The sequence below is a fragment of the Oryzias latipes genome, chromosome 21 (genome assembly GCF_053564925.1).
Source record: "Oryzias latipes strain Hd-rR chromosome 21, Olatipes_Hd-rR_3.1".
Classification (NCBI taxonomy): domain Eukaryota; kingdom Metazoa; phylum Chordata; class Actinopteri; order Beloniformes; family Adrianichthyidae; genus Oryzias; species Oryzias latipes.
The window spans coordinates 26606038-26632057 of NC_136257.1; the positions used below are offsets into that span (position 1 = coordinate 26606038).

The following is a 26020-nucleotide window of genomic DNA, read 5'->3' on the forward strand; positions in this document are numbered from 1 at the left end:
TTATAATACAATCCTTAGGAACGGGCAAAGTAAACCTAAACTGAAACGGTGTTGCAGATACTTGGCCTATTCTGGGTTGGACGGTTTATCCGCACTGGCTGCATCGCAGTGTGAGCAGTGAGTGATGCCTGCCCTTTTGCCATCCACACAAAGGTCAAGTCAGTGTGTGGTGCTGGCTGCCTAACAAATGAACTCCCTATACAGCAATCGGGATCAAAGAAAAGGGAGGAGATGCTCAGAGCCGGCTCCAACACGGCAGAGAAGCATTGATTCAAAGCTAAAGCTGAAAATTACAGCTCCACAGCAACACAGCCACAAAGTTCAAAAGTTTCATCCTCCTGACATTGCAGCTCAGATGTCAGTTTAGTTTAATAAGGGACGTATTCAACTGGGAATGCTAAAATAAAAAATGAAAGACTGACTTGACTCTAAAATAATTTTTACAATTGATCAATCTTCCTTTTTTATTAAATAGCAGCAAAAATAGAAGTGGAAAACATGATTTTATTAAATACTGAAAAGATACAAAAATATATATCTATAAGTATATCCATCTCTACAAACTTAAAGGAATAGTTCACTGTAACAGCAAAAAGCGTAGATGTGTGTGAAATAGGTGTTTGATAGTGAGTTGTATCCAAACAAAGGATCCAGTTTTAATATTATGGAGGAGAAAAAAAATAGAACAATGGATAAACTGCATCTGTTACAATGATGTGCCTACAACAAACTCATTTATAATGTTACATTTTATAAGATAGTGAGAAGCTGTATTTTTACACTCAGCATTATAAAAAAAAATATTCAAGTCTATTTTTGACATTCAAGTTTAAATAAAGTTTTTTTAAGGCTGCGTGGCAAATAATCTCTATTTTTAAAACCCAATACATTTAAAGAGTTGTTACTATAAAATATATAAACAACTGACCATTAATGCAAAATCTTTCTTAGGATAAATGATTAGAGGCCATATTACAAACAATGCCAGCATGGGGATTCAACAGGAGAGGGCCTTGTCCTATCAGGGAAGGCTGCATCAAACTAAAGTTTCAGGCACAGGTTCTTGGTTTTCAGAAGGCAGCTTCTGCCAAACATGCCACTCCACTGTCGGACAGTTCGAGGTATCTGCGCCCTTTTCCCCTCCAGACCGAGAGTCGTCTGTCTTATCTGCAGTCCGGAGAGAGAGGCTCTGCTGGGCCGGTGGTGAGATTTGGAGGTCAGGGTGATGGCTGGGAACAAAGGGGATGGTGGGAGAAATGGACGTTTCTCTTGCGGGTCTGAAACTGGGAAATGGGGAACAACTATCCATCCTGTTCATTGGAAAAGGGCATGCAGGGCATCCTGTCCTTTGTGTTAAGTTGTCTGAGCTAATAGCACCCGATTGGCTGCAGTGGGAGTGATGTAAGGATGAGTCTCGCTGTCTCTGCTCTCTCTGGTCATGAGGACCGCTGCTGCTGCGAGACACAGGGAGGTGGGGCCTGGACTCCAAAACACCCAATGACGTTTGCGTTGGTCTGACGGGAAGCTTGTTGTTACCTTGGTGACAGCTCAGCCCCTCTGATGATCCAAATGAGTCACATTCTGATGCATCTTCAAGGGAGCCTGAGAAAAGTCATTTATTAAAGCCCAGCATTAATTTCACTTCTCAGGGCCATCTGGAACAACATTTTTTATTTTTTTAAAGGGGTCAGTTACCAGAAATGTGATGGCCGGTAAAATCCTTCCCACAAAATTCCTGCCAGGTTTCCCAGAAAGAGTCTGTTAAAGCTTCTGGGGGGGTGGAAGGAGAAAAAGAGCTAAGAGGATTGGATTCCTTGGTTTAATACGTGATCATATGATGAAAGTACAACAGAAGCAAAGTCATGCCTCTCTTTTTAAGCTGACTTTTGTTTCCCCTTTAGCCTCAGCAATAATTCAATCACATAAGTATTACGACGTTGTCCATCTGCAAAGCTCCGAGATTCTGATACTCAAATATTTTCATGATGTGCATCTTTTAACTGTGGGATTTGAAAATCTTTGCTTTGGGCAAACACTTCCCTTTATTTGCTTCCAATAGAAGGCAGGAGAGCCATAAAGTGGGTTAAAGTTTGAAATAATTGTCAGAAAAGATTCTTCTATTCATTATTTTGACCTTTTACATGTTGGATTTTCTTCCTGTCATTGCCTGCTTTTTCCACTAGGTGTCCTAAGTGATCCTTGGCTCATCCCTTCAGTGTTTTCTGAAACTCTTAAGTCCAGCACATCCTTGGTTTTGCTGTTCTTTGTCACTCAGTCCACTGATACTCAACAGAGTATCACTCCCATTGTCCTGCTGCTGTATCGGCTTACCCGGTTTCGTCACTTCAGACTTTCTTTTCATTCGTGCTAGAAATTTTTCAAATGACTTGTTCCTCCTGCACCTTTGTTGTCTTACCTTCGGTCAGACTCAAACCTGCCCTCCTGTCTGTCTCAGACCTCCGGGCACCTGCTCTAAAAAAATTATAAATCTAAAACTCAGCTTTTTGCTGCTTTAGTGTGGGATGATTTGGGTATGAAATGAGGTCAAAGCAAACAATCATCATAACTGACTTGCACTTGTTTAAGTCAGATGTCAAATTTAAGGACCTTAGAGAATTTTAAAAGGATTACGAAAGAATGCAAACCAAGGTTTAAAATCATGCATCATTTTAAAGGTTTTGTTGTTGCAGCAACAGCTAAAACTTGAATAAAATGAATTAACATTTGAAAATTTGACTACTTAAACACTCAGAATAGTAAGTAGACAAAACAGAGGAATGACGTGAATCAAAATGAGAATTCCCTTAAAATCAGGTGCAGTTTTGTACCATTGACTGTATTTGAGAGCTGAACTGAGTGACCCCTCTCCTCTGGTGTTCCAAACAGGAATTACCCACTGGCTCCAAGAAGTCAAAATCACTTACACTTCTATGGAGAAATAAACAGCTATTACTCAGTCAGAATCACTATTCTCTGCTACCTTTTTTTTTTTTAAACAAGTTACTCAAGTTACAAACTGGCCCCAACACCGAATGTTTGAAACGTTTGATTGACAGTTTCTCCAGAGCCCACTTTCCTGATTGGTGACTCTAGTTTCCATGGAAACGTTGCCTCAGACCAACTCGAACCAATCACTGCTTACTAATGTCGTCTGGCTCCAAATGGCAGCGTCCGTGTCACAGAAAAATGGCGAGCGAATTGACTTCATTTGTTTGGAGCTGGAAGTAAACCATTTTCCATGACGTCACACTTACTCAGTCCAGTTCTCATGTACAGTCAATGGTTTGGACTCAGCCGCCCAGTTTGAATTAAAAAAGTTCCTCAATCCAGTCTTCAGTGTGCAACCCTCGTTTTATCCTTTATTTTCCTTTTCTAAGTGAAAAAGATCTCAAATTAGCTCAAAGTTTTTCTCCACATTCCAGAAGGCTGTAATAAAAGTAACTTCTATTACATTTTGTATGTATTTATTTAATCATGTAGTTTAATATTTAGTCCCATATATATGATTCTCTTGCCTTGGGAAGTTTCTTGTAGTCACATTTTCACCCTATTCCTGTCACTTTTCCTGTAGTTTCTTGTGTTTAATCCTGTTTTAATAAAGTTTAATTTTTTTTATTTAGTTTAAGTATTTTGTGGCTCGTCCAACAGCTTTTGTTTATTCCTCTTCATTTAATAATTCTTTGTGACCTGCCAGTCCCTAGTCTCCTGCACTTAGGTTGACTGCCCTGACCTGATCCTCACATATGTTCTACATAAACCCTTACAGTTTCAGTTTGTTTATTTTAGTATTTCTATTATGGCTTACTGGCTGTGGGGAAAAACTGGATTTAATGTCTCAGGTTCTTTGCTTTATCCCACAGATTGTGAAGGACATGAATGTATCACAGAAATGCACTTGTGTTCAGGCGTTTAAATAAAAAGTCTGTAACTACGACTGTTTCAGGAAAAACCTTAAACTTCTTTCTTTTATTATTTTAACATTTTACCACTATCCATCTGTAAGTTTGACTATCAAGTTTTCACATGTGAATTTAAATCTTTAAGCTATTATAATTTTGAACAAAAATAAGCTCACCTTTGTCAATAGAAAAAGCAGGAGAGGAGCTTCCAGATCCGTCTTTTGAATGAGCGCTAACTTTGGAGTCTCTGGAATGTGTGCTGTCCCCTGAGTATTTACACAGCAGTTGATCTGATAGCACAGGGGAGTTATTGTCATAAGGAGATACCTCTCCGCTGGATGCTTTCAGAGAGTCATTGGAAAAACATCTTTCAGTAAGAGGCAGAGGGTCCTCTGGTCTAAGATGGCGGGGCTCTCTGCAGAGACAAGTTAAACACACTTTAAAATCACTTTTTAAGCATTTAAACATGAACGTTTGATGAAAAATGTCTCATTTTAACCCTTGTGCTATCTTAGATGACCCCACCCTTACATTGACATGTTCTCCCTACCATGACAAAGGTGGATAAAGGTGGAAAGATTTCATGTAATCCATGGACACCAGTGAAGATCACAAATCATTGAAGAAAAAAGGTTCAGAGCACTGTCTAGTGGGTCTAGATGACCCAACTCCCAACATTAAAGTGTTTTGGATAGCACAAGGGTTAAGTACAATTCAAGACAATTGCATAGTAAACTCACGAGTACTGAGAGGCTTTCCTCCGCAGCAGGTAGTCCACGACGTCAGGATCGGTTTCAAGTAGACTCATCAGGACCTCGTTCTGCAGGTCGGCAGGAACCTAAAAAAAAAAGAAAAAAATCACTATACAATAATTAACTAATATATATATATATATATATATATATATATATATATATATATATATATATATATATATATATATATATATATATATATATATATATATATATATATTAGTTAATTATTGTTTAGTGATTGTATATATATATATATATATATATATATATATATATATATATATATATATAAAAAAAAAAAAACGCCCCTCTCACCCTCCGCGGGTGGTTTCTCCTCCAAGCTCGGGTCCTCTACCAGAGGCCTGGGAGCTTGAGGGTTCTGCGCAGTATCTTAGCTGTGCGCTGCGCTTTTCTGGATTGAGATGTCTGAGATCTTTCCAGGTATCTGTTGTAGCCACTCCTCCAGCTTGGGGGTTACTGCCCCGAGTGCTCCAATTACCACAGGCACCACTGTCACCTTCACTTTCCATGCTTTCTCCAGTTCTTCTCTGAGTCCCTGGTATTTCTCCAGTTTCTCATGTTCCTTCTTCCTTATGTTTCCATCGCTTGGCACTGCCACATCCACCACAACGGCTTTCCTCTGTTCTTTTTCCACCACTACAATGTCTGGTTGGTTTGCCATTACCATCCTATCAGTCTGGATCTGGAAGTCCCACAGGATCTTTGCCCTCTCATTCTCTACAACCTTCGGGGGTGTTTTCCCATTTTGACCTTGGGGTTTCCAGTTCATATTCTGCACACATGTTCCTGTATATTATTCCAGCCACTTGATTGTGGCGCTCCATGTATGCTTTACCTGCCAGCATCTTACACCCTGCAGTTATGTGCTGGATTGTTTCAGGTGCCTCTTTGCACAGCCTACACCTTGGGTCTTGTCTGGTGTGGTAGATCTGAGCCTCTATCGCTCTGGTGCTCAGGGCTTGTTCCTGAGCTGCCAGGATGAGCGCTCCAGTGCTATATTATAATATATAAATATAAATATATTTATATTTATATAAATATATATATATAAATATATTTATATTTATATAAATATATATATATATATATATATATATATATATATATATAATTTTTATTGGAGTGGGTCCTAAGCGTTTTCTTTAGTGAAAGATAGTTAAAAGAAAATTACAACTAGAGCGCTACATTCATTTATTGTAAAGAGCAGACGCATCATGGCGAGCAATTAGCAGGAATGTCGTAATAAAGACAAAATGACATGTCTTAATAAAGAAATCTCAGCTGTAATGATTCACCAGTAAAGTAAATGTCTGGTGGCCTGTGTTGAATGTTTCCCTAGAACAATTTCCTCTGGTGAAAGCAGAAAAGGTAATGAAGAGGTGAATGTTGTTTTCCATAAACAAAGCTGAGGCTGGAAAACACACTAATAGACCCCTACAGCGAGGCTTCTCATTTGGCAACACAGCAAGCAGCGTTCATGCAACTTAATTTTATGAGGTTTCTGTCTTAAAAGACTAAGAAAAAGCTTCTAAAAGGTGAAGTTTAAATTCATTAGGTGGTTTCCATTGTTTTTTGTTAAAAGGCCAATTTAAAAAGCAGGGATTGTTTCATATAAAACCTGGGAACTGTTCATTAACTCTTTGCCTTTAATTGGTGCTGTGCTCTCTGGTTTGACTTGAGCAGGACTTACCATAAACAGCATCTCGTACGAATCAATCATCCTTTGGACCACACTGATGACAGCTGAGCTCTCCTCGGCACGAGCAAAGCTCTCCACCGCAAACTCTTTGTCTGAGTTTTTTTGCTTATGCAGCAGGTTGGGTCCAAAGATGGTGGCTAAATTCAGCGACGTCATTTTGTTTCCAGGGATCTAAAAGAAAAACAAGATATACAATTTTAATAAAACAATTCAACCAACTGAAAAGTTTATTTATTACAAGAAAATAGGACTGAACATGTTTTGGGTTCCCAAAAAAATACTTGGGAATGTTTTTCCCAAGTGTCCCTAATGCTTCAGGACCAGAGGGAAGAATTAACATATTTGGAGGAAGCAAAATTTCAAATCCATCAATAAAATTACTAAAATAAAATAAAATTACTTTTGTGCAGAAAGATCTCGGTTGAATCCAGAACATGTCCAAATGCAGCATCACTACAGTACATTTTCTTCTCTAAGTATCAACTATAAAATTAAAATTACATCTGTGACTAACAGGGTGCCAAGACATATATATAAATAGATGTGGGCTGTTTATAAAATGTGCACACTCGATTGTCATGTGTTTATATGCCCTGTGCTGTTTAACAGCTACAGTATAAACACATTTTGACAATATATACACTTATTTCCACAGAGGAACATTGTGTGCTTCAGCTGCAGCAATGAGAGAGATCTTTAACTATATTTTTAGGAAATCTTAGGAGATCATCATGTATCATGTTTGTGCTACAACTTATTTTTCTTCTCCTTTGAGTAGTTTCCTTTAGGGGTCACCACAGCAAATCATGTCTCCATCTCCTCTCCTCTGCATCCCTCTGATTCCCATCAACAAATCTTACGTCATCCTTAAATTTGAACCTCCTCTTTGTCTTCCTCTAGACCTCCTTCAGCATCCTTTTTACGAACATTCATTCCTGATACTACCCATCCTCATCACTCCCAAAGAGAACCTCAGCATCTTCATCTCTGCTTCCTCCAGCTCTGCCTCCTGTCTCTAAACCAACTACATGGGTGCTCTCACCTTAGTCTTCTACACCTTTTCTTTCATTCTTGCTGACACTCTTTGGTCGCACATTACACCTGAAACTGTCCTCTCAATCCTGCTTACATGCGCCAAATAACCAATTTTCCCACATTCTCTCTGTTGCCCTGGACTGTTGACCCAAGGTTCTAAAAGTTCTCCACCCTCTTCACCTTTGCTCTCTGTAACCTCATCATTCCCATTGAGTTCTTCTCATTTACAGATACTCAGTCTTGCTGCAGCTGACTGTCATTCCTTTCCTTTTCAGAAGAAATTTTCACCTCCCTACATGTTCCTCCACCAGCTCCCTGCTCTCACCACAGATCACAGTGTCATCTGCAAACATCATGATCCACATCGATTCCTGACTAACCTCATCTATCAGCCTGTCCATCACCACAGCAACAAAAAGGAGCTCAAAGGTGATCCTTGGTGCAGTTCCACCTTCAACTAATGCAACACACAATGCAACTCCTTCTGATCTTCCTCATCTGGGTTTCTCTTCCTTTGCACAAAACCTTATTGGTGGTCGCAAATTTTCACCTCTGACGTCAGTCAAGCCTTCACTACCTTTTCCCATAGCTTCATTGTATGACTCATCAGCTCTGATCCTCTGTAGATTCCACAACTTTGAATGTCTCCCTTCTTAAAAATGGGCACCAGAACCGTTCTCCTCCATTCCTTAGGCATCCTCTGACACTTTAGGATCTTGATAAACATTCAAATCAGAAACTCTACTGCCACCTGTCCTAAACACTTCCGTACCTCAACATGTATGTTGCCAGCACCAACTGTTTTTCCACTCTTCATCATCTTCAGTGTCTTCCTCACTTCTAATCTTTGCTACTTCTGTGTTTGACTGTGCTGTCAAACATTTTCCTCATTCATCAACTCTTCAAAAATTCTCCTCACCTCTTAAACCCTTTTCCATCTCTGTCCTTTCTCATCGTAACGTGCTGCAGAACTGTTTCTCTGCATCACCTGTACAGATCCACCTCTTCCTCCTTTGTGTCCAACCTGTCCTTTAAGTCCTCATGATAAAACAGCTTGAACCTGCTCCCAATCTGTGACCTATGCTCCCTTTCCATATGGTCTATTGAAACACAGAATATCCATCTTTCCATCAGATTTCTAGTTTCCCTTGACAAAATTCCAACTCTAAGTCCTACATTTCTGCCTTTCCTTTTTTTCTCTGCTTATAAACACACCTTCCTCTTCTCCTTCTTCCACCAACAGTCATCCAATTCCCATCAGCACCCTGTAACAGCCCCTGTGGGGGTTGTTGTTAACCTGGGCAACAACTAATGTGGTATAAAGTTATGTTTGTGATTTCTGTGATTTAATTTGGTTGTCCTTCCTGATACAACCCTATGCATTCACACAGACTTGGGACTCGCACAACCAACCGTTAGATTCCGCCCTTTTGTGGTGACATTATCATGTTCCTTTTACACCATTTAATAAGAAATTAGAGATGGGACATCTGTATAATGATCGAATTCACCAGATATGGCAGTTCTTGTTTTGTGTTTTTTGGGGAAAGTTTTTCTGAAAGACATTTTTTGTTCAATCACCAAGAAAATCAAAAATGGGGTTAAGTACGATGGAGTAAAGATTTTTCTGAGTAAAAAAAAACTTTTTTCCATCATTTTCTATCTCAGTTACTCTTACCTCCTTTCCGTCACTGTCAAGGCTGTCGTCTGCATGTGTGCACACAGTAGACAACAAGCAGAGGAGGCGCTGTAGTGTATCGCTGTTACAAGGAGGAAGCATGAAAATCAGGAGCTGAATCGCACTCTGTTGGTCTGAGTCATCCAACACTGCGGGAAAAAAAAAATATTTGACAGTTTTTTTGTGGCCTATAAATTAAGAAATCCGAACAACATGAACTGTTTGCAACAGTATGCACGTCTGCTCCTCACATATTGTGTTGATGAAGGCTGTGTAGAGCTCTCTCGTCAGAAGTGGATCAGGCAGGTCTCGGAGGAATTCTTTCAGCAGAGCCGCAACATCGTGAACACTGTGCTCCTCATCCATGATTACCTCCCAGCCTTGATCAAACTCCTCTCGCAGCTGCATGGAATATCGTAAAATTTAAATGTTTATTCAGTGCGAGCAACTTATCAGTGCGAGGAGCTGCTTCAATGTGCACAGATTCTTACCTGCCGTACTCTCTTCTTGGAACTCCCAACACGGAAAATTCCAACTGTTTGCAAGCCTAAACAAAGACAGAGAACCCCATTGGTGCAAACATGGTGAGTAATGTTCACCAGCACATCATCAATCATTGCACACAGCTGCAACTTATTGTCTGCTCTTATAAATCTGTACCATATTTCTCCAGATGTTGGCAGCAGAGGTCAACCACCCTCGGCACCTGTCTGTAAATGGGATTAAGGCTGAGCTTTTTGTCCTGCTGCTTCTTTTTGTTGGTGGTTGCGTCATCAGGGAGAGACAGCTGAAGGGCCTCCAAAAGCCGAGACTGGCTATCATCAAGGTCTGTGATGCAATCCACAGACACTCCGCCCTGGCCAACAGATGGAGGACAACCATGCAGTGATTGGAGAAGCAAGTGATCCTGTGCTGCTTTTAAAGAGCCACTAAAATTAAAATGGTGTTTTAAACATGTTCTTGTAGCATTGTTCTCATGATGGAGGACAAATATAAAGAGAGTTAAGCTTAAAATTGCATTTCTGAGTACGGTATATTTAAATCATTTTCCTCGATCAAAACTGTACGGATTGATAGGTCCGATATTGTTCGCTTGGGGTTGTGAGGCGCTGTAACCTCCCTGCTTCGAGCTCTCAGCTCGGAAGGAGCGGCGGGATTCACCCGCACCAATAGGCCTGCCTGCCCACAACTCAGAGGCAAATTTCTAATCTCCTTGCGCTCTGCAGAAACTATGTTCTAGAAAACGACCCAGGTTTTTTTTTTTTTTTTTTGGCTAAAAAAGACACAATCCTAATTAAAAAGATCACTGGGAACGCTTTTGAAATAGATCAAAGGATGATTGGAGTGGGACTTTAAGTGGTTGAATTTGTCATTTTGTTTTTAAAGTTGTCTCCTAATCTGCACACATTAAAGGAAAAAACAAAATCCCACAAAAATCTACCAAGGGTGTAATTTGACAGTTGCTCTATATTTGTGTGTCCGAGTTTCTGACAGGAAAGCCTACCCTCCTGCACGTCCTCGGAGCTGTGTCTGGTGTGCTCTGCAGAGGCGATTCACTTGGGGTCTCTGATGTGGAGCTGAGCGATGAGTTGCTGCTGGACTGTTCCCTGATAACCCTTTTCAGGCTAGAGGACAGGTGAGGGAGGGATAGCATCAATTCATTGGGGTTACTGTGCTCCTCTCTTGGGTGATCGTGCCGCAGCTTGTGCTTGCGGTCGTTGGATATGACATGAGACAACGGTATGCCAAACGCCTGTGGGGCAGTCTCTGTATGAGGAGGGGAAAAGCAAAAGAGGGAGACTTAAAGTTCACATGCTTCAGTTTTTATCTTTGTGTCATCAGAGATCCTCTAAATGACCCTTTTCTGGTCTGTTTTCCTCTTTTCAAACCAATTTTCCATTGGAAGCAACTAAAACCAGGCAGTTGCGAATTCTCTCAGACTTCAGCTTTTAAATAAATCCTGGTCAAAATTAAAACAATGCAGGAGGCACAGCAAGAGCGGCGTTCTGCCGTGTGCACTTGATACACAGAGTGCACATACTTTAACAAGTGCCTCTGTAAACAAAAGGGGAAAAAAAGGAAGGAGGGGGCTGGGCATGCTGAAGGATAGGCAGCAGCGAAAGAGCCGCCACTCAAGATTGTTTTAGTTATTTCCCTCGACTGCCACTATTCGTAAGAGAAGATCGTTTTCTTGCAACATTGCTAGGAAGGGTGGGGCTTTTTGCAGCCTGGATATCACAGTTTCCTCTACATTGTACTATTCTGATCAGTCAAAACCCCTTGAGCGCCAAATTTCTGTATTAACAGAGCCAGAAGAAAACTTGAAAAATGACTGTTTTAACGTCAGCATTACCTTTGTCTTTTGCCTTTTCTTTAGATAGTGAATCCAACTTCTTCCTAAGAGACTTCTTGTGCTTGTGACCATCTGAAAAGTAAAAGACAAAAACATCTGGTTTACGTAATCGCTGGTCATGCTTACTTTGCTTTTTTTTTGGGGGCTGATTGAAAAGACGATAAAGCAATCCAAACGGCTAAATAGTGCAGAAAATGTCAAACAACATTAATCCCAATCCATCTTTGTACGTCACGGTGAAGAAAGCAGCTGTGAATGCAAAACTTTGAGGAGCTAATGTACATTTTGGTATGGTGATGTGGCAGCCCGGATCGTGGCACTGAAGCAGGCGTCTGAAAGCAACATCCTGGAGTCGAACCCGCTCCAACTCCGACAGGCTCTGCAGGGGGACGGCCTTCAGGGAAACGTTATATCCTAACGCACTGTTCCAGGTGAAATCACCCTGAAAACAAATGCGGGCGGGCATTAATACAAAAATTCAGACTGAAACACACAACTAAAAACTGTCATTGCTAATTCATACTTGCTGTTGTAAAAATAAATAAATAAAATAACGTGACTTTTCCTTTTTTTTGTGATCAAAAGGTTAAAATCCTCACATAAAGGGGATTTTTAAATCTCAATTTCAGCCACACACATCATCAATAATAGTTGCATTAATTTTAGTTAAAATAGAAGACAAAATGTTGGAATCATTTTACTATCCAGATAGACTTTTAAATTGATGCCAACCCTTAATTAGTGAGTTTAATCTTTTATCGTTCCTGTGATGCATACGTTTTGCAGTGTGTAGTAAAATAAACTATAAAATATTTCACAGATATTCTAAGGATTTGGAGCTATGGAAATAATGAGGCAAATAATCTGATCTGAAATTCTCAACCTTTCGAGCATCACTGCGCTGGAGATTACAGAGCTTTGATCCACCACTGTTGAGCCAATCATATGAGCCATGTTTTAAAGAGGCTTAGTGACTCATTATTGGGATAAGGCTTACACCGAAGTCCCTCACTTCCATCAAATAAAGGTATTAGTTCTGTGCTACAGTGGCACGCACCGTCTAAAATACATAAGATGCGACCCAGCGTGGTACAAAACACACTGCGTGATCGAGGAAGTATCTGTCACGGCTCTTTGTGCAGCCTTACAACAATCCAAACGCACACGAAGGAGAAGAACAACTCTGTGCAAGAATGTGAGGCCCACACAGAGCCATAATCTAAACTTCATCACTCCGATCTGGGATTAAAAAAACAGACACGAGGATCTGAGATGGGTGAAATCCCCTGGGGAACTGAGGCAAACTCTCCAGGTGGAAAAACACACTTTACGAGAGAATACAAAAAAATGTTCAAAACTTTATCAAACAAACTAAAAGCTAAATAAAACATTAAAAATTGCTATCCTTATGTTTATTTTTTGAGCAAATTTTACGATATACAAAGTATGACAAACACAAGGCCTCATGTTTACTGGACAAAGGTTGGGGGTTACTAAATAGTTTGTATTTTGGTAACTAAGAGGAGAAACATGAGCTTTGCTCAAATGAAAACATCTGTCTACTCGCATCAGAAAACAGATTTTATGGCCTTAAGTTAAGTCAGAGGTTTACAGTGCATTAAGAGACAGTTTATTCAAGAATGCTTTCAGTTGATTAGAGTTTCATAATTATTTAATCTTTTCTATTTCACGATGTTGTTTTTATTTACATCATTTAACCCATTCATGCCTGAATTTGTTTCCAATTTTACACACAAAAAATATATAAATATATATATATTTTTTTTTTCCTTTAAGGTATTTCTACATTTCTGCAGCAGTCCTGGAATAAATGGTACGAGTAACTATACGTTGAAGGGGTTTACATCCTGGTTTCTTTATAAAATAAGTACTTTTGTCATTTTAATCTGTAAAAGTTGCCAGAGACATCAATATTTTTTAACTTAGTTAAGGAATCTTGTTCTGGATAAATTAAAATACAAAAGCACTTTTATCTTTTATAATAAATAATAAGACTTCAATAATTTAATATGTACTATTTGTAATAGATAACATCTTTTAGTTAACTAATAATGAATTTGAGGCTTTCTTTTTATTGTAAAAATTATAAAATTGATGGTTTCTTAATGTTTTACATTATCCAGAAGTACAATACCTGTCAGGATCCTACAATCTAAGTTCTGTAGTTGTTTATAAAGAAGCATTAACTATTCCCTTTAAGGAATCCTTAACCATTATTTACAGAAACTGAACTAACATATGTACTTGTGTATGTCTTTTAGGAGACTTATTCCTAAAATGTACTGCTGATGCTGCAGAAAGTGCTCTAGATTCTACAGAAACAGAAACAGAGGACACAGCTTGCATAACAAGTTTGTCTATTCTTTTGTTTTGTTTTCTGGCTTTTTCCACAGGACAAAAAAATGCCTAATAAGAATTGGCAATCTGCAGTCCCAAAAAAAAGCGAAAAGCCTGTGTTGTTTATGCCACGGATAACAGGAAATGCTGTGAGCGAGTCATGCTTGGTGTTATCTACCCGTTTCATTTGGACATTCCTCTTGTGTGACTATAAGGGAGTGGAAACTTTCTCCATATTTGATGTGATCGTGAGCCGAGTTCCCACAGATTTGCTCTGTCAGCGAAGTGGCATCTTCAAATAAAAACTAAGTGCTCTCTGTGTGGAACTCCAGGTTCTAAGCTCCTTCCCCCCTCCCGGGCAGGTAAGATTTTCTTTGCCCCGGCATGTCATTAGTACAGATTATAGTCTATACCTTTACATTGAGAAAGGAACCATAAAAGGGAAATTTTTCCAAAAGAATCAAAGACCTGAGCTGAGATATATTTGGCTCAAAAAAAAAATTAGTCTCCAGCCTAACTAGTATGAACAAAATTTAAGAAAACAAAGTTTTCTCAGAATTCCAATAGTATAGTCAAGCCTCCCATTGAAATGTATGAAAGGGCATGACATGCAAGCCTTGTCCCCTTTCACTAAACACAATTCCTAAATACAGGTGCACTCGGCTGTGCACTAATTTTAATTCACAGACTTGTTCAAACACACACACACGCTTCCTAGAATACAATGAGAGGAAACTTACAGGGTAGCTCATACAATATGGCAAGATGGAAAGTTCAGATTACACCGATCAAGACCACTTAAACGAGATCCAGCGAGGTAATGAATATTCTTCTGTGCTCCAAAAGACCATTGAGTGCCACAGTACAAAAGGAGATTTCCACAGGAACCCTCCCACTTTTGTCCATGTTGTTTTACTTCAGAGTTCACAGTTAATTATACTTTAGAAGTGGAAAAAATGCATTCATTTGCAAAAATAACACAGCTGGCATTACTTTTATTCTATGCAACACAAAGAAAACATCTGGAACTCCCCCAGTTGCTTAAGCTGGCAGATCTATTTAAAAAAGAATGCAGAAAAAAAACCACAATACTAAAGTCTTTTTGGTCCAAAAAGTGTTCACAACCGCTGGTTTTTCTTTGAATTTTAAAAGGTTTTACTTAAAACTGAAGAATTCTTTAACATCAGAGGATGCTTGGAGCACTAAAGCAACAAAAAAACACAACACAAAAGTTTTTTACTGTCCAAAAACTGTTCACGACTGCTGTAATCTCTCTGGAAATTAAAAATGGTTACATAAAGATTAGGATTTCTTTATCATCAGAGGATGCTTGGAGTGCTAAAGCAACATGGCACCACTGTCTGAGCCGGTGGTAGGGATCATTGCACAATAACACACACAGGTTTTGCTAAAATGAGTCACATTAGTGAGAAAAATATGAAGATTTTAACAATTTCAGTCCATATTAAGCCTTTTGTCACATCAAATTACTGGTAATAGTTTCATTTATACAGTCTGTTACTCACGAAATGATTGTCAAAAGGATCCTGCATCTCCGCTCCACAGTCCACAAACATGGAGAAGCCTTAGTTCCAAATGAATAGAGTCAGCGTCATCTCCACATTAAACACTTCATATTTTCCTAGCTTGAGGACAGCCATCAGGTGTCGCTGCATGCAATGAAATATGAGGGGAAGTTGAGACCTGTTCACATTATCCCCTGATGCATGAATCCCAGATTTGGGGAGGAGTTGGCAGGAGGAGTTTAGTGCCTTCAACACATGATGAGAAGCAACTATGAAGAAGAGGTATGTTCACTGAAGCTGCATTAAGGCCTTTTAATAACAATTTTTAAAACTTTATTATCTGTAATAAAAGAGGTAAAGACTCAAACACTGAATTGACTGTTTTCTAATGTGTTTTATTTATTTGTTTTATTTATCTATTTTAGATTTTGGGTAAACATTTCACACAGTTTACACTAAATTAGAAATAAATTAATTTCCTAACGTTTGGTAACAGAATCAAATCGCAGAATTTGTAACGTCTAAAAAAGTTCACAGTAGAACAATATTCATTCATTCATTTTTTTTTTTTTTTGAATGAATGAATGAATAGAACAATAATATTGGATAATGTGCAATTGTGCAAACGCAAGAAGTCTGTTTCCAATGTATTGTGTTTGTCCTGAAGAAATAAAAATCATGCCTCTTGACCAGAGGTGACAAGCTTTTACTGAATGGATTATCTGTTTCAGAACAACAACATCAGAATGAAATCCCACAACATAAACTGATTTAAAGAAGATTCACAGGAAGAATTCAGCCAATGTAGAATCAGTAGAAATAACAAAGGAGGAGCAAAGAAGATGTAACCCTTGTGCTATCCTAGGCACTTTAACATTGGGAGTTGGGTCATCTAGACCCACTAGACAGTGCGCTGAATCTTTTTTCTTCAATGATTTGTGATCTTCACTGGTGTCCATGGATTACATGAAATCTTTCCACCTCTATCCACCTTTGTCATGGTAGGAATAACACGTCAATGGAAGGGTGGGGTCATCTAAGATAGCACAAGGGTTAAAGACCCACTCCAAACCATGATGGGCCAGGACCAGATGAAAAACCCACCATTTGAAAAAGCTCATGTTTGGATGCAGCAACTGAAATGGGCGGGGCAAAATCTCCCTGCTCCACTCCGTTTTGATGCATCCACTTGCAGACAAATAGATCCGTATACGTCTTCATTTTCTTTGTCTGAGCTGGAATGTGTACGGCTGAATTGCTCCAATATAGCTCGCTATTATGATTGTACCGATAACGTTAGCTTGGGGTTGTGACGGGCTGTGAGCTAAGGAGGGTGTAAATAAGGGAATCCCGCTCCAACTGTCTCCCCCAAAACTCAGAGGTGAATTTCTAATGAACTACTGCTGTTCTGCAGAAACTATGTCAAATAAAACTACACCGTTCTTTGTTTTGTTTTTTGGCCAAAAACTGCATATAAACCCACTGGAACGCTTTTTAAAAATAGACCAAAATGTAGTTGGAGTGGGACTTAAAGATTTAAGCAGATTTAAGTCTGTCTATAAGTGCTAGACAGGCTGGTCTGCATATTTCACACACTGATGACTAACAAAAACATTTTAGCAAATCTTCACAAATGCACCCTGAAGCCGTTCACCTGCTGTGTGAATCAAAGAAAGTCAGTGACGCAAGCATCGTTCCTTAAAGATATTTTAAGTAAAGCAAAGAAACAAAAAAAAAACACATCAAAGCTCAAATCATAAAATATTGAAATTTGGCTTATGGACAACCAGTGTAATGAAGCGGTTAGGGTTTTTTGTTACTATGTAATAGCTTGAGGAGGAGGAGAAGTAGACCGTTTCTATTTTTAGATAAAGATCATTTTAGGCGTTTTATCGTCTCTGGTATCTTTTCATGAACGAGTCAGCGTTTCAGGTGTAAACAGCAAAAAAAGGGGATCCTGCCCTGTACCATCTCATTCAACTATCTAACTTTTTACCATTTTGGTGTTTGTTGAAGCTTCTATGCTTTAAAGTGATAAAAAGAAAGAGAAAAATCATATTTTATACAGAAAACCTTGTTTCTTTTGTTGTGGGATATTTTTAAGTCAATTATTGCACTCACTGAAGGCAAATCTGCACAAAAAAGGCATGATAGTAATAGGTAAAATTAATATTATAATTTATTCAATTGTGTGAAAAGACATTTTATTATTTAGAATTAAAAAAAAAGACAAATCCTGTTTTCTTTCACACAGCAGCAAAAGGAAACACAATGCTTTGGCAGCCTCTCATTTGTTGAGTTGATCACAGTTAACTTCTATGTATTGACTGTAAAAGCAATAGAGTTATGGCGAGATTTAAAGCCTATAAAAAAAACTATCATTTTGTCAATATTAAGGCAGGGTCTCATTCTAAAAGATAAAGTTCATGAGTATTTTTTACTAAAAATTTGATTCAACTCATTTAAATGTAGAACTATTTGTAATTATAATATTTAGAACTGTTATTTGTTCATAATTTTCAAGAATTCTTTTTTTTAAGTTTCCATTCAAAGCCATTCCATTGTTTAGCGGATAAACATTTTAAAGTAACAATAAATATAAACTAAACAAAGGCTGAAAGTTTATATAAAAAAATCATCAACTTTGACATTAACAACTAACAGAAGGCAGTTTTTGCCAGAGTTTGCATGTTCTCCCGGTGCATGCGTGGGTTTTCTCCGGGGACTCCGGCTTCCTCCCACCGTCCAAAAACATGCTTCATAGGTTAAGCGGTTACTCGAAGTTGTCCCTAGGTGTGAATGTGAGTGTGCATGGGTGTGTGATTTGTGGCCCTGCGACAGACTGGTGACCTGTCCAGGATGTCCCCTGCCTTCGCCCACGAGTGGCCGGGTTAAGCTCCGGCAGCCCCGTGACCCCGAAAGGGACCAAAAAAAGGAAAATGAAAGAAAAAAAATGAACCAATAAGTTTTTGCCTGAGAAAAATACAAAAAAATTCTTTAAAGCAAAAGCAGTCAAAGAACAATCAATTATCTAACAAGAAATTAATTAATTAATTAAATTAAATTAATTAAATTTATTAATTTTCATAAGTCAGTTTTGGGGATCAGAACCATGTCAGATTCCAGAAGCCCAACACAACTCTATGGAACATCATACTATTAAAAACAGCATGGTTGGAACATTGTGGCAATTAAAGATGTTTTAAATGCCTAACTTGTTCTTCTGACAATGTTTAGTTTTAAACCCTTCCAATGAAGAATTAAAGTTTGTTTACACAGATATAAACTAAAGCAATCAGTCAGTAATTCATAAATAAGCAAAAGGATCATAAATCTTTTCTAAATTAAGGGAGACTGATCCACAGAAACAAGTACACAACTAACTGTCTCTTGCATGAAAGTTACAAAAAAAGAAGTCTTTATTTTTTTTATTATGGCTTTCATATTTCCTCTCAAGATTACAACAGGACTACAATTGGTTCCTCCAAAAAACCCTTATATTTGGCTCTTTAGAACATCCTGCACAGCTACTCTTTCACTAATGCATCTATAATCACTTTCCTGCTTACAAATGGCTTTCATGAGGAAATTAAAATCGGAAAAAAAGAAGCTGACATAATTAAAATGATTTTTGCATCAAAAATTCAAGTTCTAAGGTTTCCTTGTTTCTCACAAAGCCATGAAGCTTACCCAGCAACAAAGCAAAACCAAAGCAGACGAGTCTTGAAGGAACTGTGGACCTTTGCATGATTGTAAACAATATTAAGCATGTTAGAAGATCAGATGGGATTATTGTCACATTAAAAAGGAATCGACTTATAGGCCAAAAGGCACAGTCATTGACTATTGCAGAATCTCCAAGATGCCACGAGATGAGAGTCTCTGTGCCATTTGGTAAGATGTGCAACTGAAAGCAGTGCAAATCAAGTTAGGACAAGTGTTTGACTGCTGCTTTGTCTCTCACAGCCCTCTGACACCTCCATGACTCAGTTTCGCCTTTCTGCATTCTAACAGAACGCATCTTGTACTTTGGCTGAGAAAACCCTGTACCTCAACCAACTCTGTCTGTTATGTAAACTGGGAAAGACATCATTCAAGTGTCATTTTGGATGAACTGCAGCTAAACAGTAATTTTACACTTGTGTTTACAACCAACATGCTTTTCCATTTTTCTGACAAATACTTGATTTTAGGGTGCAGCAGCTGCAAATCAGCAAACTTGACCCCCATGTCATGCAAACGGACAGTCTCTGGTGGATAAAAATATGTGCCTGCAGGGACTGTAGCCAAGGATCAGGTCAGGCTGCTGTACTGTGAGAAATAAGAGTTGAGGCTTTATTCATGTAAACCAGATGTCTCTGCTTTCCATCTCGGCTCAGACTGCAGAGACTGTGTTGGAGCTCTTAATAAAGAACAGTGATGGAACATATAAAGTACATTATAACATAGATCAAACATACCAGTTGGGCACGCCTTATTTTAATTTTCTGATGTCAGTCTGTGATAAAAGCTTCAGCACAGGAACACATTAGCATCCCACTGCAACATGTTCAATCAATTACCTGACACACCTTCAGCAAAATCTTTGGTTCTTATCCTTAATTACATAGTGACAGAAGTAGGACAGATTTTTTTAAGAGTGTGATGAAAAAGCTGCATGTCTCATGAATTGGGAATTTTTCTGCGTCCTGGGATCCTTGGAAGTCTTGTGTGGAAACGGGGACTCTGATTTCACTGCTGTTGTTCGCTGGTTACTTGGATACTATTGTGGATCAATAAAGCACAGCTTGAATAATTTATGTGTTTGCCCATGAAATGTGACTTTGATTAGTGACTTGGAGGAAGGTTTGCATACAAAGGCGCTTACTAGCTTTAAGCTGACAGCACGGTCATGTGAGGCTCCAGGAAGGATCTCAGGCCTCCGAGTTCAGCTGCAGTTCCCCTCTGTTTGAAAATGTAACTGTAAATAAAGGCACCACCACAACAAGTTCCACAAACTCAATCTTTCTCCCTGATATCCTGTGTTTTTCTCATTTATGTCTACAGTGCTGGCTCAAGTCCAGTGTGTCCCTTCTGAGCTGGAAGCGTTTGCACCAAGTCCTGCAGGGACATGCACAGATTCAGATGGCATGAACACCAAATAGATGACCTCATAATCTATACCAAACCAACAGGTTGCAGACTGGACAGGCATCTTCACAGCTAAAGAGCAGCCCCACATGCAGATTTCTCCTTAAAGGTCAGGCGTGCAACTCTAAGCACTCTTATTTTTTTTTTTTCACTAAAAAGGGCTGCAGATGCAATCTACTTCAAAAGGAATGCAATAAACCATTTAAAGTGACACTAATACACCAGCACCAAAATCACATAGCGATTCATAGTCGTCACTAACTTGATTTTATTGCAAAACTGATTTGAAACTTTTTCCAGGACACTTTTAAGAAGGTTTCATTCAATATAAGGAGGGAAAAAAACTCTTAATCCTACCTCGACTACATCATCCACTGGGAATTCAAGCCACAGCCGGAAATGAGAACAAGTAAATAAGATAGTTACCCAAAGAGTTTGTGGTTCAAAGCGGTACTCTGTGAGATGATCAAAGAAAACTCGTGCGTAAAAAACTTTTTGTGCCCTTCTTGCAGCACAGCATTCTGCACATTTCCAATACAAATCCTAAGTCCAACAATCTGTTTAATGGCTGACCACACCAGTTTTTGGGAAGTTTGCAGTTGAACGCTGCTCACCTCGTAAGACGTTTCCTCCGCTTCTGTGCCGCAGTTCCGCGTCAAAGCAGAGTCCAGGCTCCTGGTCTGAGTCAGTCTCCGCTTGGAAATACTTTTGGGGCTCAGTGAGCACGAAAAAACACTGCTCAGCAGTCCATGAGCGGACATGGCTCATGTACTTTCCACGTATTCAACAAAGAAGTGGAAAAGTCACGTTCACATCTCTGCCATGAGTCCAATCCGAACTTGATGGCGCTCCACAGATGGTCTCCAAAACGCCCAGCGCGCACGGTCCCAGGCAGCCAGGATTATGAAATACGCGCCTGTCTCCTCAGATCGCCTCCTCCACCTCCCTGCAGCTCTGACTCACAGCTTCCTGCTTTCAACATCTCAAAAAATGTTTAAAGATGGATGTTAACACCCAACAAAACGCTAAAAACAAACAGAACATGGCTGGATTAGAGCGACTCTTGATTTATGTGGGAATGGTGTGTGCGCCTGCAGCCCAATCATTTCACTTAGTTAATCCACTTCAAATGAATAGATTTGTAATTATTATTTGCTTAGTTAAACTCAAAAGCTTTTTTCTTTCTTTATTTCTTTGTTTTTTTTTTTTGTTTTGTTTTTTTTGTTTTTTTACGCACCTTTTGCAAATAAACGCGCTTTCCAAAGGAGAAGAAATGATTGGTGCGTTAGTTGGTTAGTTGCGTTAGTTAGTTGGAACTGTGTTAGAAGTTACAAACACTCACCAAGTCAAAACGAGAAATTAAATATTTAGATATTTTACTCTTAACTTTAATTTATTAACATTTAAAAAAGGTTACCATCTGCATTGAATTAGGCAAACACGCAAGACCCTCCCATTGGAAAAGTACTGCAGTGATTGATGTGTTTCAGCTGCCAACAAGTTATTTAGTCTTTGCTGAAGGAGTGAGTAGCTTTAGATTCCTTTAAATGTCCTGCTAGTCTGCTTTACAATGCCATTTAGGTGTAAATTCTTAGTCTAATAAAATAAGTTTTTGGCGGAAGTATCATGATTAGGAGTTGCATAAACAAGATGTGGGATCAACAAAAAATACAATCGCTGAAAGACTTTAAACACCAATCCAGGATTCCCACAGAAAAAGAAAAACAATCTAACTAAAGCTGAAGAGCCTGTCTTTTATTTGGACTTCTCCCATTCTTCCTAACAGGTGAGTCAATCATTTGAGCCGTTTTGCTTACACATGCCTTTCTACTGCAGTCGCCCCACAAAGCTGACGCCAGAGTTTGGTGATGGGCATGTCTTCAGTATGTACTGAAGAGGTACTTTTCATGTCATCATCTGTTTCTTTTTACCCTCTGTTTCAGCAGAGCAGCCCCACATTATGGTACTGTCACTGCTGTGCTTCACATCTGCTTGAAAGTGTCCCCTTCTTCATCCAGGCTGGCAGCCATCTTTAAACCTTCCAGGTCAAATTTAGGTTCAGTAGATCAACAGACATCTCTCTAAAACACAGATCATTTGGACCCGTGAAGTACTTCAGAATGTCATATTGTGGATCTTTTCAAGCTGGTACTTTTTCCCAGCTGAGAGGCCATTCATCGAGTTTTTACAATGCAGCGAAACTGTAGATTTGATCATCTTTACTGCCTAAAATGAATCAGTTAAAGATTTTTGTTATCCCTCTGATGATTATTTTTTTATTTATGATCACTTTTAGCCAGATTATCTTGTCTTTATCTATTTTGTCACATAATGTTGAAGGTTTTTGTTATATTACAGTCAACCTAAATGGGTTTTTTTTTCTTGTTTTAGCTTATCTACCATAATAAGTTTTTGCCTTTCAACCATTCTCTTGCATTTGGGTCCTTCACATCATCCGGTACACTTCAAGCACCAATGTTTTTATAGATGATTGTCTTCAGGCATCTACCAATACAAAAAGCTTAAATTTGCTACTAAAGCTCTTGAAATTATTATTTTTTTTACTTTGTTTGTTTCAAGAACGTCTAGAAATTTTAAAATAAACCTTAAATCAGCACTCAAAGAATCGAAAGTCACAAAACGAATTTAAAAAGTCGAGGCTAAAATTTACTTTAATGTCCTGTTACTATCCTGACACTAAGGAAAAAATGAACTTTTTTTTATCAGGCACATTAATATGTTTCTGCTAATAATGTGCCAGATGTGAGAGTGTGGCTGGATGTAGAATGTTTGCATGAATCAGCATGTATGTCATGTATGACATATGTATCAATGCTGATTACCGGTAAACTCTGCAACCTCTGGGAACCGTATGCTGCTTCTCTCAAAAGTCTCTCTTTTTTTTTTTAATCAAGCAGAATGAAACTTGAACCTTCCAAATCAACAATCACATGCCCAAGACATGGTGACAAAAATGCTGCCCAGAGTTTGCCTGAAGTTCCTGCCCTTACTTTGTCACACTGCATTATTTTCTCTTCATTTTAAGGTAGTTGAGAAACATGGCATGCAATGCCCTCTGAACAGACCCTTCCTGTGGGAGCCCTGGGGAAGAGACCAATGTGATAACATGACATGTGAACCAGCACTGTATGGCCTCGATAAGGATTTATCAGATACCAGAGTCCACCAAACAGACAGGGGAAGTAGTGATAACTGGGCGGCTGTATGTTTGATCCACTTATTTGGTGGGGGGGTGAGGTTTGGAGGGCAGATTCCTGTAAGACTTCCTGTTTTGTCGTGTCTCACATGGATAGGTGCAGGTTACACATCCACTCACCCCGTTAGGATGACAGAAATACTGCTCCTGTGACCCCGTGAAGCTTACATCATCGAACGAAAATGATGAAAACTCTGATAAATGGCTTTGTGCAGAGTTACAGTAGAGATAAAAATGAGTAACAGTTGCTGACAAAGAGATGTCTCACACCAAACAGGTTTCAAAAGACGTGGAAGGCTATCTTTGTAGTTGATTTCTTGGCTTAAAACATTAGACGTGCAACTGTTGTGTTATTAAAATTTAATTTAACATGTTGAGGACATTTAGGTCAATGAAAGACATTAAAGAATATGCTTTGTCACTTGAGTCTGAGTCAGCGCGGGTGTAATCACTACCCACTCACTCAGAAAAAGGTCTATTTTTAGTAAAAAGCCACTAGGTGGCATTAGTACACTCACTTTACTCCAACAGAGAGGAACGGTTGCAGTGCAAACAATTAATTTGGAGCATTTATCAAACCTTTCTTCTGAAGCAGCTCTTTAATTGTCCATATAGTCTTCTGTTCGGTGTCATTCTGCTATAGCATTTCTCATGGCCTTGTAATCTGACTGAACAAAAGTGATACGCTTGATAAGCATCAACATCATTATCTCAGTCACTCTTCACTGAAAGTGTTTTCAAAATAATAAACCAGGAGTCAGGCTAAGCCTGTCATATCAATAGAAAGCTTGCTTTGGTAATAACTAACTCCAATGTAAATTGTGTTTTTGATGTTTTAATGTGTTCTTATGGAATTTTTCTCATGTTGGAGGGCATACAGTATGTAGAATATTAAACTTAAATGACCATTTCTGAGTATTTCTTTATTAAAATTATTGTTAACATAAAGCAGAAAAAAATGCTGTTGGAAAAACCTTGTAGATGTGACGTCAAAGCGCTGCAGCGCTGCAGCAAGCCACAAACTCCTTGTAAACAAATAGATCTGTGTGCGTCTTTTTTTTCCTCAGCTGAGCCGGTAGCTGGCTCAAAACTGTACGGCTGGATAGCTCCAATATTGCTCATCATTCTAATTGCACCGCTAATGTTAGGTTGGGGGTGTGAGGGGCTGTAAGCGAGCGGAAGAGTGTGTAAACAGATGGATGATGGGAAAATGGGAAGGCCTTACTCCTCGCCAACAGTTTCTCCTAACACTCAGAGACTAATTTCAAATGAGCTGCTGCTTCTTTGCAGAAACTATGTCCTAGAAAACCCCACAGATTTTCTGAGTTTGGCTAAAAATGGCACAATCCTGACTAAATAGCCGCTGGGAACGCTTTTGAAATCAAAAGATGATTGGAGTGGGACTTAAACGAAATGAAACTTTGAACTCATGTAAAAACAAACCCTATGCAATTTATGTAACCCTTGTGCTATCCTAGGCACTTTACCATTGGGAGTTGGGTCATCTAGACCCACTAGACAGTGCGCTGAACCTTTTTTCTTTAATGATTTGTGATCTTCACTGGCGTCCATGGATTACATGAAATCTTTCCACCTTTATCCACCTTTGTCATGGTAGGGAGAACATGTCAATGTAAGGGTGGGGTCATCTAAGATAGCACAAGGGTTAAACATGAGAAAAGTACAACAAAAAACAACTTTTTAGAAACACTTTTAAAGACTTGCGTGTTGCTCTTTTTTTTTCTTTCTTTTTTTCTTATTTAATTTTGGATACGTCCATCTGGTTGCATTTTGGTCAATGTTTCCTCTAAATACAATCCTAAATATTTCCAATTAGCCACAAACAAAAAAATTGTTTAAAAATAACGCTTGTTTTAAAAACTAAGAACATTAATATGTCACCTCTATGTCAAATGTATTGATTGCATAGTAAAGTAGCTGGAGTTAAAACGGAGGTAAGAGTCTTTTGTAAGGTATGATCGAGTTGACTATCTAAAGATCTTGAGTTGCTGGTTTGGTTGGGCTATTTCCTTGATTCCAGTATTTTGTTTATTAGGTAGCAGATCACAAACAAGAAAACAGCGGATGTTTACTTTTCTGTCACGACTGTTGTATTTACCACAGACTTCTGTCAGATGTGGTTAAAAATGTAATATAGATGTAAAAGTCTTGGTAAATTGCTTGAACATCTAAGGACCCAGATCTTGTTGAAATGAAGGTTTAACATACAGGAGGGGACATGTGGATGACTGAAATTGGGAATCCTGTTCTCTGGACTTTGGGAATGGTTGTGGTAGATTTGCTTTATTTATTTACTATTGCAGGAAGAAACCTATTTACTCACTG

At 38.8% G+C, this 26020-nt stretch overlaps 1 protein-coding gene across 2 annotated transcripts; it reads right to left on the reverse strand.

The window, feature by feature from the left end:
* Nucleotides 1-437: 437 nt before the first annotated feature.
* LOC101169001 (rho GTPase-activating protein 6) lies at nt 438-21420 on the reverse strand. Of its 2 annotated transcripts, none has more exons than XM_023950985.2 (13): nt 21072-21420; nt 11726-11885; nt 11444-11515; nt 10595-10857; nt 9751-9946; nt 9582-9637; nt 9342-9492; nt 9091-9239; nt 6369-6548; nt 4640-4737; nt 4076-4314; nt 1696-1770; nt 438-1602 (listed from the first exon to the last, which is right to left on the reverse strand). In XM_023950985.2, exons 1-13 carry the CDS (start codon nt 21216-21218, stop codon nt 1037-1039), a joined length of 2352 nt encoding a protein of 783 aa, XP_023806753.1. In that variant the 5' UTR covers nt 21219-21420; the 3' UTR covers nt 438-1036. The 2 variants fall into 2 exon arrangements, with proteins under 2 accessions (XP_023806753.1, XP_023806754.1); XM_023950986.2 differs by lacking the exon at nt 21072-21420 and adding an exon at nt 15328-15485.
* Nucleotides 21421-26020: the final 4600 nt, after the last annotated feature.